The 14,808-nt window shown below is 44.8% G+C and overlaps 3 protein-coding genes across 3 annotated transcripts; 1 reads left to right on the forward strand and 2 right to left on the reverse strand.

Annotated features, from left to right (window-relative positions):
- Positions 1–2,853: 2,853 nt before the first annotated feature.
- Positions 2,854–5,603, reverse strand: V1508DRAFT_390106 (FAD binding domain-containing protein; the record flags this gene model as incomplete). Its single annotated transcript, XM_066937910.1, is given in 20 exon segments — positions 2,854–2,930; positions 3,075–3,078; positions 3,091–3,134; positions 3,213–3,307; positions 3,370–3,480; positions 3,533–3,691; positions 3,747–3,768; positions 3,828–3,871; positions 3,919–3,954; positions 4,013–4,089; positions 4,136–4,271; positions 4,323–4,537; positions 4,591–4,613; positions 4,670–4,726; positions 4,784–4,860; positions 4,905–4,912; positions 4,965–5,002; positions 5,058–5,089; positions 5,149–5,258; positions 5,328–5,603. 20 exon segments carry the CDS (start codon positions 5,409–5,411, stop codon positions 2,854–2,856), a joined length of 1,449 nt encoding a protein of 482 aa, XP_066794160.1. The 5' UTR covers positions 5,412–5,603.
- A 4,083-nt stretch (positions 5,604–9,686) lies between these two features.
- On the reverse strand, positions 9,687–11,125 carry V1508DRAFT_422515 (flavoprotein). Its single transcript, XM_066941036.1, has one exon. The coding sequence runs from the start codon at positions 10,770–10,772 to the stop codon at positions 10,110–10,112; it is 663 nt and encodes a 220-aa protein (XP_066794161.1). The 5' UTR covers positions 10,773–11,125; the 3' UTR covers positions 9,687–10,109.
- Positions 11,126–11,268: 143 nt separating this feature from the next.
- Positions 11,269–13,472, forward strand: V1508DRAFT_422516 (UbiD decarboxylyase family). The gene is made up of 2 exons (XM_066941037.1): positions 11,269–12,193; positions 12,277–13,472. The coding sequence occupies exons 1-2, from the start codon at positions 11,528–11,530 to the stop codon at positions 13,141–13,143; spliced, it is 1,533 nt and encodes a 510-aa protein (XP_066794162.1). The 5' UTR covers positions 11,269–11,527; the 3' UTR covers positions 13,144–13,472.
- Positions 13,473–14,808: the final 1,336 nt, after the last annotated feature.

Genomic DNA, 14,808 nt, shown 5'->3' on the forward strand with positions numbered 1-14,808 from the left:
GAAGTGGCAAACTGAAATAGAGACGACACCTAACAGGGCATAAAAAGAGAGTAAATATATATTTATGAAAATTTTTATGAGGATAAAGAAGAAAAAGAAAGCCAGATAGCGCTACATAGGAGCGAGGGACTGCATCAGTACACCACCCTATCCGTCGCACGCATGTCCACATTATCAAAAAAACCGAATACTAAACCCGCGTTTTCAAGCACAGGTAACATCACGTCATTCATACTGTCTGAGTAACAGGAAGCCTACAGAAACCCCATTGGCAGCGACGTCTTTTTGGAGCTGGACAATTTTCTTCTGGTTGCCGGTAGGATCGGCTGAATCACCCTCAAGCGGCCAGCTGAGGAAAGAATTGGTGTAGTTGGGCTGAAAGTCTGCATCTAGTACACCGAGACGCTTACCATAGTTGGTGACCTTGGTCTGCATAGTCTCAACGTTAGTGAAAACCTCTGCATGACTAATCAGATTAATGTGCTCACCCAGTCTGTTTTGTCAGGAGCGCTCGAAGATCTTTTCTGGTTAAGGGAAGTTCCCATGACCGGCTTGAAGTCCACATAGTCCGCGTACGCCTGGGCCGGATTGGCCGACACAAAGTCGGCCGCTCTCTTACAGACGCGGAGGAACTAGCGACCTTCTCCGGGTTCTCGCGAGCAATTTCTTGTTACCTAACAGTATATCAGCAAGACGATCTTTCGCAAAGCACGCAGTCAACTTACATATGTACAAGATACTACAGAAGCAGCAGCATCCCAACTCAGCTAGCTCGTCAATCCTGAGCATCTAAACATCGCCCTGGCTAGCAAGCCATTCCTCGAGCTCGACCATCTGCACATTCTCCAAACCAATGCCTGCGTCAATCAAGTTTCTCTGGATATTGCATTACTCTGCCTCTCCATTATCCTTCTCACAACCACTCCGCCTTCATCTCCAGAAAATGACAATGATCCCTCGGAATTCAAGTCCCTGCATCGCCATACCATTTCAACACAACTGCCAAAATTTAACCATTTAGTATCATCTGCTAATTTTTTTAGATACATAGCCGTAGAGTCGGGCCCTCACCCCTCTCTAACCCGGTCACGATCCCAGACCCTCCACGATCTCCTCAAGCCAACTTTATGCCTGACCCAATTGCACCACCAGAATCGAACAAACCCCATTTGCCGGCTGGCTCGTCTCTTCGAAGCCTCCTCCCTCCTCGATAAGATCCATACCACCCTAAACAGCCCTACAGCAGAACACGCAGTCAACATGGAAGAGTTGACTTTGACCATTCAGACGTTAATCAATCTCCAAACGATTCTGCATGAGGAGATCGGGGACGCGATCCACCTCTAAGCCGGTGGATTGGGTCTTTGTAATGCTTGAGCTGCCAGCATTTACAGATTGATGGGTAAGTCGATGCTGACGTTGGAACAGCGCCCTTCTTTTAGCATTCGAAAGCGGTAGCAAGGTGCCTCTTCTTGCCGACATAACTGAGAATCGCAATTCCATCGCGACGGAATCTCTATCTCCGTCCTCTCCACCATAACTAGTACAGTTGAACTCTTCACACTGGATACGCAACTTCCTCTTTCAGGGTTTCAGGATTCAGGGTTACCGCCGACGCGATGACGCCCCCAATTATCGTGTTGGCGACAAAGTATGGGGTTGAGCTGAGTGAATATGTGTAGAGCGTTACCTCAAGCTTCCTAACGAGCATACGACGCCGCGGATTCTGAAGGCTAGAGCAAGGATAGAGATGTGTACTCGCACCGCAAAGTTCTTGCGTCCTTGACCGAAATGGGCAGTCAGGATTGCCGAATAATATTCGCATTTGCGAATATTTAGAATACCCCTAGCCCTGATTAATGAGCACCTAGGACACATGTACATTAATATTCTCATTTGACAGATTTAGGTAGTAATGAGGTTTGCTCATTTATTTCATGCTCTCCTCGGGTTTCCACTTGGCAAGGTCCCATCTCGCACGGTGAATATGAGTGAGGAACATGTGGCGCTACACTGATCCGAAAATCTATACGTAGATGGAAATCATCATATCATTCACCCGGTTTCTACTAATCGAGCCTTTTAATTTACATAGGATTTAGGCAACTTAGCTTGCTAAAAAGGTTTTATGTTGATTTGATTATGTCTCGTACTTTCGATATCAAAATAGACTTAGTACACATGGCTGGCTCTCGTCAATCTAAAGAAATGATGTCTCCAATCTAAAGAAATGATATCTCCAATGATATGAATCTAGAGGATGAGACCCTATAGCGAGGAGCGAAAGTGCCTTTCTAGTTTTTGCCGGCACCTTGAAAGATGGTCTTTAATTCGCCTGCAGGACAATCGACCATTCCTGCAAGGAACATATAATATAGAAACTCAAAGCTACATTACAGAACCTTATAAGTTGACAGAAAAAGTATTTGAACCAGGAAGCAACCATAGCATCTGAGAATTGGTCATCCTACACTTACAGAGTGTGGGTGGTTTCTCCAACTTCTAGCCTAGTTTGGTCTGAGTTTTTGGTCTTCATCATCGACTCCACTCCAGGGGAGGCACGTGTGCTGTGGCGAGCGGGGGAGTTTGAGTTATTCTTGTTGTCACCTTGTTTGAGGCGTTTTCTCATGTATATATATAGTCCTGAATTCGTGAGACTCGCTATTGAGGCAGATAGACTAGATTCTCGGCTCCCCTTCCGTCTTCCATTCTCCCACGTCCATCCAGTCCATATATACATATATTCCCCACAATAGCAATCATTCCAAACAGAAAATCCGAGCTGCGGACAGCAAAAAATATTCCCTAGCCATTCCGTTGCAGCATCGTCTAGATTTTGACGAAGACTTTCTTTTACAAGGCTTGCGCAGCCGCTTTTCCAGCAAGTCGACCGAATGTGAGACAACGAAGTGCACTGTTGCATGGTGGGTCTATAACAATTGTCAGTATCGTATGAGCTTTTGGGGGGGCTGAGTGAAAACTTGTCGCAGCGGAACGTTCGTAAGAACTAGTTCTGTCATGGAACATAGACCAACATACTCTATTTGATTTGTCAGTGTGATATAAAGAGAGACGAAACTAGGAGTTTACTTCATTATAGTAGAATCCGCTGAGTTCGCCAGCGCAGTAAAGACCTGAATTACACATTCATGCAATTAATTACGTGCAAACAATATAAACACATTGTTCATATTCATAGGGTCAATTCTCACCTGGAATAGGGGTACCAGTTGTAGAAATCACTCGGGAATCAAGATCAACTTTCAAGCCACCAAATGTAAACACAACCTTCGCAGTCAATGGGTAACTTGAAGTTCGTTAGTAACAAATCCTCATTGAGCACTTCCGGAGATATTGAGCACGTCTTACCCGTAGAATGGTGCCACTCTGATCGGATTTGCCCAGTTAGTCTTGTTGGGCGTCAGACCGTTGGTCCTTTTACCGTCAAGAACCATGGGGTCGAATTCTTTGTTATCAATCCTGTTACCAGTCAATGAAACGATCTCTAAGATCTGCTATAGGCCCCGCTCACGAAGAATTGTACTCATCCAAAGTCTGCTTCAACTCCTGAGGATTGAGGCCAAGCTTTTCAGCAAGCTCTTCGATTGTGTCACCCTCTTCTGGTTCCAGATCAGTTGTATCGTAAACCCAGCCCGGTCTGAAGCGGTCCATGATTGGGGCGTCGGTGATGCTTCGGTTTCTGTGAGTTAAACGGACCTAAATAAATGTGGGACTCGCTGGCTTACAAGTACGCCTTTTGATTTTGATCTAATATTCCAAGATGAGTAACTGTGCCTTTGGACTCTCAACTGCTTCTGTTAACTCACCTCGCCATGTCTCGTAAGCGATGACTTCACAAGTCGCAAAAAGCCTACATTTGTTAGTCTAGAACCGGTATTTCTTATAAAAGATACGTACGATCGATTGCCTTCGTCGTAAAATCGCTTGGAGTGTCTAAGTAGATGATGACATGAGTCTTACATTATCCTGCCCAAGGTAATTTTCAACCTACTCGTTGACCACAATACCGAAGCTGTGACCCCAGACAGTTGCCTCTGGCTTTGAAGAACGTGTATCCACAAGCTCGCACTGTCACGGTTTAGTGATGTTCGATCGTGGCGGAGAGGATACTCACATGAAGCCCATGGAAAGAGCCCGCAGTTGCAGCGCCGACTTGTAAACCCATCTTGAGACCATAACCGGTGTTATACTTGAGACCTGGGGCAACTAGTCCCAGCTGCTCGGATCTCGGCCCAACATATTGTGCCATCCTTGCAGAAGCTTAGTCCCGGGTCGTTCGAGAAGGCTTTCATTACACTCACATTTCACGATTTCCTTCAAACCCACCGCAAGAGAGCATAACTTGCTTGCCAAAAATTTGGGAAAAGTAGCCATTGTTTTTTCGAACCCTAACCCCATGAATAGTACCGTCGTCTAATGTGAGTAGTTGCTCCGCATTTGTCTCCCACATAATCTCCACGTTGGGGAACGATAAAATATGCTCAAACAGTTTGAGAATAATGGCATAGCCGCCACCCTGTTTGCAATGATTAAACGCTGAACAGGACACTGTGCGCTGAGTATACTTACGTCGCCCTTAGCAAAATTCTGGTCTAAATACGCTTTAAACTCTGTCTCGACCTAGTACGGAACCATGAAGGAAACTTACCAGTATCAAATCCAAGGTAAACGTTGTTCTCAGTCTGGTGCTGAACCTTGACGCCATCTGCCGTGAAATGTCAGACATATTCCCAGTTAAGCAAGCTATTATGAAGCTATTTACGGTCAAGCAGAAACTGAACTGTATGTGGAACTTCCGTTTCCAATTTTTCACAATATGCCTGGTCAGCGAGCCCGTTGCTGTTACAGTCAGACGATTCCATGCTATAAGGGGGACCGCGAACCTAACGAGCTAGATATCAATGAGTCGTGGCGAAATCAAAAATCGTTCTCAAATTACTCACCTTCATTTCATTCTTGAAATTGCTGTCAAACTTGTTGTCTGCACAGGTGATTAGCATGGCCCTTACCACAATTGCATTTCTCTCACGACTCACCTTTGTCCAGTCGAAAGAACGCCGGTGTCCATCTACAACTTCTTGTCAGTCCACGCACTTCTCAGCATTTCCAATACATAAAACGTCGCACCTGCTAGCCCCACATCGTTCCCCCTCTTTACCAGCCTCAACCAAGGCTACTGTAGCACTCTTTCCCAAGCTTTTGGCGTGTTCGAGGAAGTTCAGCGTGGTCATACACCCCTATACGGCAACGTCACCATGTAAATCACGCTGCCTTCGCTCAGATTGCTCCCTGTCTCGCAAACTTACAGCAAAGCCAGAGCCGACCACAATAAGATCATATTTTGTGAGTGCCCCAGACGATCTGGTTATGACACTATCGTTACCTTCCATTATACAACGTTTGCCCAGTTTGTTTTCGTTGTTGCTTATTTCAATATAGGAAGTATGGTCTCTACAACGAATACGAAGACAAGACAAAAGGATTCTATATAATCAAAGGGAAAGAAACTGAGTGTCTCTTTTGTTCGCTAGTCCCGTTCCACGTGATGCATGCGATAGAAAAACGCCATGCGGCGCGGACTTCGGGAGCGCGGACCTCGGGGGGAGGCAAAAAGTAATCTGCGATACGAAGCTTATCTCCCCGTCGGAACACAGCCGGACTGATCTCGAACCTCGGTATTTTTCATGCCCCGACTTACCGGCACGCTCGGAACGTTTACCTCAAGATTACTTTTTGTTGACTTTTGCCTGGAAAAATGCCATAGGGTGGTTCAATTCTCATTGCTTGGCGACATTGATATTGGCTCAGAGTAGTCACGCTTGGTTGTCAATCGTTTCTTAATGGGAAATTAGCTTCACGGCTGGTCGAGATTCCCTTTTGCTTCCAGGACTTTTCAATGGAGAAGCGAGCAAAAGCCCTTCGTCAGCCGTTCACAGTCTTTTCCTTTGCATTATGTGTCGCCATTCTTTTCACCAGTCTTTTCACCAGTCTGCCATCACCTTTGTAGCCGATCTTCACATTCTTTACACTTTCTTTTTCAACACTCTGAAGTGCGATCACAGCACAATAGATACGACGTTTTGGGCTAATTCCTGGTACAGTGATTCAAATTGCTCCATTGGCCCTATCTCGAAGTAGCTGGGACAAGGAGAAATCAAAGTACAAGATCGTTGATTCAATCGAACCGGAAATCGATGACTGGAGCGATTATGTGTTTGTTGTTCGGGAACATATTGGTACGTAAAGAGAGTCCCAGCAAAAGATAGAATCTCAGCTCCTCCCAGATCAGAAATCCAAAAAGTCCACTACGTACATTGACGTGAAGTCGGAAATTCTGCGGAACATCCTGGGAGACACGCTAAAGAATGTGAGAATTGTCAGCATCATGGACGCCAGGCCATCAGTTTCAGGGTTTCAGGATTCAGGGTTACCGCCGACGCGATGACGCCCCCAATTATCGTGTTGGCGACAAAGTATGGCTTGACCTCCGAAATATCCGGACCGACCGCCCCTCTAAAAAACTGGAGGTACGACATGGAAAGTTCACCATCCTCGAGAAAGTCGGCTCACACGCTTACCGCCTCGACACCCCATCACCAATTCATCCCGTCTTTCACACGTCTCTATTGCGCCCCGCGCATGACGACCCGCTCCCGAGCCAAATCCTGACTGATTGGCAACCGCCCGCAATAGTCGTTGACGGCGAAGAGGAGTTCCACGTGGAGGCGATCCTAGACGAGCGCCGCATCCGCTGGGGCCGGGGCCACCGCCACCAATACCTCGTCAAATGGACTGGCTACCAAGATCCCACCTGGACGCTTCTGCTCGTTAATAAGTGCTTTTTCTAGGCCTTAGCAACACATTCTAAGCAGAATAAGCTCGGTTGCAGGAGACATTATCATACCGTTAAGCTTCTTGGTCTTTTGATCATTAAAATCAACAACTACTTCCTTTAGAAGCAATCAAATACATCTCCAATCTTCTGCTTTAAGTATTGAAGCTGAAGATTCACTAGATGATGGCCTGATTTCCAGTTTCTTCATAAAACATTGCAAAGCGATCTCCAAATTGAATGGGCATAAACCAGTATTTTTGCCGGATTCAATATTTTGAGGTGTAAAAGAATTCCAACTGCTCCAAAAATGCCGAAAAAAGTCTTGTTTTCTGAGACAGCTATATCCTTGACTTTGATAAATAAACTGTTCTAATTTGTAGAATAGGCTCAAGATAACAGCGCAAAAAAGGATACATCAAGATGCTGTAAAGTATGCATTGTATAAGCAGGAAAGATTCCTAATAAAATCTTATTTAAATGACAAAGTTTATAAACGTCATATAGAGATATGAGCCGTGGCCATCAAGAGAATGGCCATCAAGAATCAAGAGTCGATATCCTCATCCTACCTTTTTCTAGTTTCTTAATCAAATATTCGAACTAGCCATTGCTATCCCAGCTCCTCATTCACCCAACCGCTTTCTGAAGCTGTCAAGAAGCAAATATGCTCTTTGGGATCAAAACCGTCAAGTCAAGGTATTGAAGATTGCCCGATTTAGCCACATAGATTAGGTCGTAGCTTCAGCTGAAGCTATTCCCAGCAACATTCGGCATTCCGCCTTACAAGAATAAGAACGTCACAGCCAATCATAAGCAACACTAACGGAACGGGGTATGTACTACGTCGCAGGACGCTAGTCCTAAACCAGTAAAAGTGTGTACAAGATACCCGTCAGGGCAATGGGTATGATTGGACTGTGAGCCATCATGGCAGAAGGACTGAAGGGAACACTACGGAAGGGGTATATAAGAACGCTCATTTACCATGTATTTAGTTTTCTCTTACTGTCTTGAATTAACTGCGATAACTTGAGTCTACGTTCTTCTATCGAACAGGTATTCTAATGTTTCTATAAGACTTTGCTTTCTTAAAGCCTTTCGTATCTCAGAAGCCTATTAACTTCGCCTGTTAATAGCTATCCTAGCTATACTCGACGGTCAGATAACCAAATTTTCCGACATGCCCTTAGTAAGAGTCTAATCTTGATTAGGGGAATGGCATTCTATGAGCTACTTCCTGATCTTATCTTTTTTGAAGGCAAGTATGCTGAGAAGCACAATTGTATTATAGATGAGCTAGGGTAGGATAGACCCTGGTCACTTATGTGATTAGCTTCCGTCCTGTAGACTTTGGTATTATTGGAAATATTGAGCAGATCCTAATTCTGAGAATAAGTGATGAAACTTAAAATAATTTAGGATTTAGAAAGCTTAGCGCAGAATTATATAAGTTGAATGTAAGGAATATGTAATACAAGATTTGTAGCCACATGTATGTACTGATGGATTATTCTATGTAGGTTTACTCTGGTCCATCCAGCTTGTTTTGCAAACATGTTGATACTCTGTGATTAGAAAATCAAATTATGTCCTTGGTGCTGTATTTATTATAATAGAAAGTGGAATTTAATTGGAGCAAGCAAAAGTAAATTAGCAATTCAGTAGATAGTGTTTTATAGTGACTATGAACATGAAATTCGGACTATCACTAAGGATAAAAGAATTATGCTAATCTACAACCTCTATATAACCGAGCCAGCAGGGTCAATAAGCCCAGATAATAAAATTGTTCAGCCCCAGTCATTGCCTATATATTGCTTAAAGGATTTCATGTCTGAGGAAGAATTTATAACTCAAGGTATGCAAAATCACTTCCAGTATTTGGGACGTGCTCGCTGTTCTAATAATGTGTAGGATGTGTCCTTGGAGTCTACTACTCTCATTTCTATGTATATAACTTGGAAACAGTAAAGCTATAGCTTTCCAAGCGATTAAAGGGCGCTGATCTTGTATTGTACTCTGCATTTAGGTCTCTTGGAACGGAAGTTGATATTCTTTCTGTTCTTGAGTACAAAGGCAAGTCAGATCAAAAAACTAGAGGCTAGAGGTTGAAGGGTAAGTTCAGGGAGAATAAGGCTATTATTTCTTCTCTTCTGGTATTGATCAAATAAAGTAGTGGCTTTATTACTTGAAAAGGGGAGAAATGTCTGAGAAGATAAGCTCTTTAAGAATTCCTCCTACCAGGAACTGTGACCAACCGGTACTGGAAGCTCCTGTTGATGTCACGTCGAGTGAATGGATTATGGGATGTTGTGGAATTCGCAGGGGAGAAGGGCTTAGAAATAGATGGTGTTTATGTAGCAGAATGAGTATGAGTTAGAGTAGAATGTAGACAATATGCTGTTACATCTCAAGGAAATGATATATGGTTGGATGATATGAGTGTTATTATCTGCCTGGGATTGTTTGGATAAATGAGCCTAAATATGAAAAGATGGCGTTTAGTTAGGTTATGAACGAGCCTGATGTGGGAACCCATTACTCCTGCACTGCGATCCTGGCAGTAATCCCACCTGTGAAAGACTAGAAAGAGATGTTCGACAAATTCTGAATGATAGGCAAATGACTGTTCTGAGATATAATGAAGAGATCTTGCTATTAGGGGTGATAATGAATGATGTTTAAAATGTAAGCTATTAGAAATTCAAGGGCTTTTATGAAAATATATTATAGTGTATATCCGATAGAGAATCAGCAGATATTGTAAATATATAGAGATAACCGCCAATATATGTATAGTGTTAGATGTTAAGTTTTCGTAAAGTTTAATGCTAGCTATCTCCGCAAAAGTAATTTGCTCTTACTTCTAGTATACAGTAAGTAGTCTTTCTGGCAGTCCACGAAGTCAAATTCCGACAAGATAGACTTTCGTTAAACGTTTCCCAAGTTCTAACCCTACCCCTAAGGGATTGGCTTTCCTGTGTCTTGCATAACAAGAAATACCTTAGCACCGAGTTGTAGACAGATCTCGATCTTCCAGTTACACCCGTTATCTGCGTTGGTGAAACAAACTCGACCCCAATCTTGCAAGCGATTTTATTGACTGATTTAACGTATTTCACAGATAAACAAGACACAGGGAAGTGGCATTCCCGGACTCAAATAAAGTCACGTCCCCCAAAGCAGCTGTTGATTGACTTTGATCACGATGGCGGTGTAGAATCAGTAACATCTTCTGAGAAGCTTTACGTTGTTAATTTTTTTTCCACCCGCTCCATCTTTCAAAAGTTCCCGTATCGAGGTTGAACAAATCCAGCATTCTCCCTACACTCTGGTTGACCAGATCCTCAACCGACGAAGGTCTAATGTACAACGCTGGCACAGGTGGAAAAATTATCGCGCCACTTCGTGACACAGACAACATATTCCGCAAATGAATGTCGCTCAATGGTGTTTCTCTGGTCACCAGGACCAATTTTCGTCTCTCTTTCAACATCACATCTGCGGTCCGTGCAATCAAATCATTGCAGAACCCGGAACTTATCGCTGCGAGTGTCTTCATACTGCAAGGCACAATGATCATTCCATCTGTGTGAAACGATCCACTGGATACGGGAGCTGCCATATCGCCGATATTATAGACGTGATCAGCAAGAGCCTTGACATTGGAAGGATGGTAGTCCGTTTCGTATTTGATGGTTGATTCGGCCCATTTGGACATGATCAGGTGGGTTTCGACGTTAAGATGGCGAAGGGCAATGAGTAAATTGATTCCCAGTATTGCTCCGGTAGCGCCTGTGATTGCCACCACGATCTTCTTGCGTAGCTCCCCTGCTTGGGGCTGACTGGCGGACATTGTCTGATTATGCGCATTAAGAGCGTACTCCAAGTTATCGGAGCAATCAGAAAAGAGCATGGAACAATATCCTGTTTTAGTGCTGGCCGTTATTAAAGCGGTGGCTAAGGGCCGAGTAGGGGTCCCTTTAAAATATACCCGCCTCTACCTTCGTTACCCTATCGTAGCCATTAAAGTCATTTGTCTTGCTTGAAATAATTGTGGTGGTTGTCTTTGGCTTGGCAATCGGTGCCCGGGTGTAGATCGGATCCGTATCTCCCGATGCGGAAATCGCATGTGTGGATCGGATCTACGGCTAGTGGACACATCGGCCTGCCGGACCTGTTAGGCAGTCGGACTGACTATTCATGTCCTGCCGCCGTCGGAGGGAAGTGACAATCGGATTACTACGGATAGAGCGGCCGGGGAGATAGGATGGCTCTTTGGGTGGTGCAAAAGAGGATTTCTGGGGACATAGGAAATAGTGATGTGGTCATAGTGTGGCAATGCATGGCTGCTGGTGTCATGATACTTCGGTGACGGATGTTCGGAATATGACGAGGCTTAGCGAACGCCACCATGCCCCTATCTCCCCGGTAATAGTTACATCATAAATCGCATGATTGGGAGAAGCATAAGGACGAATATGTTAAACCAGGACCTCAACACAGATCAAGACAAAACAATTTTATTTACTAATTCGATTTCCGAAATCATCAACTATTGCAAAGCAGTAATTGAGAGCTATTCGAAGACACTGCGGCAACGAATAAGTAATTGCTGACATCGATCTCTCTGTTACTGTAACTATTTCCAGAACTCTCAAGTATCGAAACATGTCTACAGGAAATCTCTCTGCCGCGTTGTCCCTGCGTACCTTCCTTGAAGAATGTAAGGCGGAGGGAGATGTTGTGGAAATTGATCTGGAAGTGGATCCCCATCTCGAGTCTGGTGCCATATCTCGCCGTGCATACGAAACTGGTAGTCCAATGCCGCTCATCAACAATCCCAAGGGTAAAGATGGTCCAGATGGTCTCTTCCGCATTCTTGGCGCTCCGGTTGGTGTCCGAAGTGATCGAGCAACTAGATACGCTCGTTTCGCGAAGTCTATTGGGCTGCCTTCCAACGCAACTGGACATGACATCATTCAGAAGCTTATAGCCTCAAAGAAAGCTGAGCCCATTCCATCTATTAAGGTTCACGATGCACCGCTCAAGGAGCATAAGATCTTTGGCGATGAAATCGACCTTCTCAAGTTGCCAGTTCCAAAGAATCACGCAAGTGACGGAGGCAGATATTTTCTCACATATGGCCTGCACAGTGTTCAAACTCCGGATGGTAAATGGGTGAACTGGGCTATTACCCGTTGTATGGTGATCGGTAAACGACAATTGACTGGCCTCGTGGACGTGAAGCAGGATATTGGGGCCATCTGGGCGATGTGGAAGGCTCAGGGAAAGGACACACCCTGGGCTTGCGCCCTTGGTGTTCCGCCAGCAGCCGTAAGCTCTTATCTAAGTTTTTGATCTTTTGTGTCAGCGCTATATGCCATTGTCCAGAACGCTAACATTTTGAAAATTTTAAGGCCGTGGCTAGTGGTATGCCACTTCCCAAATTCGTGAACGAGCCGGATTATGTTGGTGCTATCACAGGAGTTCCTGTGGAGGTCATTAAGTGTGAGACAAATGACCTTGTAGTGCCGGCACAGTCTGAGGTAGTCCTTGAAGGAACTATCTCCGCGAACGAGACGGCGGATGAAGGGCCCATGGGAGAATATCACGGTTTTCTCTTCCCAACCAAGAAATCGCCACAGCCGGTAATGACGGTCAACGCGATTACTTATCGAAGCAACCCCATCGTTCCGATCGCTGTCGCAGGTCGTGCTCCAGATGAAACTCATACCGTTTGGGCCTTGTCGATCTGCGCTGAAATTCTCGACTTGTTGCAGCAGGCAGGCCTACCAATCACCAAGGCTTGGTGCCCGTACGAGTCCCAGGCCATCTGGTACGTGGTCCAAGTCGATAGGAAGAGGCTTGTGGAGATGAAGACCACGCCTGAGATATTCTGTCGCCAAGTCGGAGAGATTGTTTTCTCTTCTAAGCCTGGTCGATTTGTGCCAAAGATCTTTGTTGTTGGCGACAATATCGATCCTAGTGACTTGCATGAGGTCGTCTGGGCTGAAGCGACCAAGTCTCAGCCACAAGACAGCGACTTCTTCTTCGTGGGCAATTATCCAACCTATGATCTAGTGCCATACGCCACTCACGGCTTTAATCCTCACGAGCCGCAAGCCAAGGTAGTCAGATTGTGTATGTTGCCTGCGGAATTCAAGACTTTGGACCGGCCATGGATTGAAGCTTCTTTCCGTGCATCTTACCCGGAAGAACTCAAGAAGAAAGTCCTGGATAGCTGGTTGGCATACGGGTTTGGAGAAAATCCTGTAAATCTTTAAGCATCAAGAGAGTCAGAGCTGTCATCGCATTATGTACTGGAAACAGAGGGGCTGAGTTTCGAGGCATGATACACTTGGTTGCCAAACTGGTGCACGCTTTTACTCACTTCGATTGTTTCTCAATCCCTGTAGCCAAGAGGTGCTAGGCCATATTTGTAAATTATTCCGGAGCCCCTGTCTCAGGTTTTGGTAATGGCGTGGTATAGAATGTTTCATGACTCATTGCAATGGATTATGTGTATTTGTAATGCTACCAGTGGGGGATCCTCGTGGAAAAGACTGTCTTTCTTGATTGATAACTAGATATACTATTGTTAAATAAAAATGGCTCTAAATCTTGTATTATCAACCCTAGAGTTTATACAGGATACTGATTATTAATGAACTCACTATCTCTTAGATTGCTGAAGGTGCTGAATGCCATCCACGTATAGTTAGAAGACATTGTGACAACTTGCAGTTATTTGGTAGTGTTACAGCTCTGCCAAATAAAAGTGGGCGCCCATGCAGTCTTACGCCAGTATGATCAAGGCTCTTTGTAATCACCTTTTTGAAAAGGCCCAGTTATACCTGATGAGATGATAGTTTTTTATAGGATGAATTTAGCGTACAAGTGAAGAAATAAATTATTAGTTGTGCTTTTAGATGTGAGGGTTGGTCTGAAAAGACTTCTAAGTAAAAGCACCTTTCGCAAACTGGTCGATAGCGCCGTAAATAGAGGTTGGCGAGCTATCCTGATGCCTGGCAATTCGATTCTTGACAAGTTCGGATTGCGAAATTGCTTCTGTCGGGTTTTGGTGGTGTCTTCGATACCCAAGGTTGGCTCGAGTAGAGGGGACCCAACGGGGAAAAAAATTGGCGTCCTGAACTAAACATCCAGGTTCAAAATGACACTTTCTGGATTGAATGGAATAAGTCCTACCCCTCTAAAGCCCGCTTTGATATTTGTTTCGGTCATTGCAGCCTGGAATGTGGCGTAAAATGCTGGAAAGAAATCTTCCTTAGTAATGTGCGTAATATGCGCTCGCATTAAGTCTTCGACTTTCCGACCGTACGCTTGCTTTAGCGGACCAAAGCAACCAACGTCTAATGGTTGGAGCTTGTGAGACGAGTGAGTGGGCATGCAAAGGGTAATAATGTTGTGTTCTTTGCAATAGAGCTCGAAGTCGGTGGAATGGTGGCTCTCATGCCCGTCGAGGATCAAGAGACGATATACTCCGGAAGTTCGTGACTTTGTATGCTTATTAAAGTGCTGAATCCATTCCAGGCTCCTTTCGTTCGTTGTCCAACCATTTGCAGTAAGAGCGATTACCCAGTCGTGTGGTATTGTGCTGTTTTCATACCAAGACGATAGGTGATTTTGCCCGCAACGATGATGTACGGCGGGATCGCTGAGCCGCGAGAATTTATCCCCTGGACTACTGTAGCCCATTCTCTGTTACCAGTTACCTTGCTGAGCCATTCTTGGTCTTCCACGTCGTTCGGAGCTCGTAACTACCATGCCGGTCGAGATTATGCCCATCATATACCCGGTCTCGTCGAAGTTGTATACGTCACCCACCCCGACGCCGTATTTGGTCATCGTACAAGTTCAAACCACGATCGAAACATGTCTGGATCCTCGCAGTCGATTCTTCGATTTAAACGCGTTCGGAGCTCGGGTTG

This window comes from Lipomyces doorenjongii (genome assembly GCF_038497915.1).
Source record: "Lipomyces doorenjongii strain NRRL Y-27504 unplaced genomic scaffold V1508scaffold_50, whole genome shotgun sequence".
Taxonomy (NCBI): Eukaryota; Fungi; Ascomycota; class Lipomycetes; order Lipomycetales; family Lipomycetaceae; genus Lipomyces; species Lipomyces doorenjongii.

What these genes read in the sequence shown, in the direction of transcription:
- V1508DRAFT_422515 (XM_066941036.1), bottom strand. Translation starts at nt 10,772, where the DNA reads ATGCTCTTTTCTGATTGCTCCGATAACTTGGAGTACGCTCTTAATGCG.
- V1508DRAFT_422516 (XM_066941037.1), top strand. Translation starts at nt 11,528, where the DNA reads ATGTCTACAGGAAATCTCTCTGCCGCGTTGTCCCTGCGTACCTTCCTT. An exon ending in TTGGTGTTCCGCCAGCAGCC is followed by an intron (nt 12,194 to 12,276) that starts GTAAGCTCTTAT and finishes GAAAATTTTAAG; the next exon opens with GCCGTGGCTAGTGGTATGCC.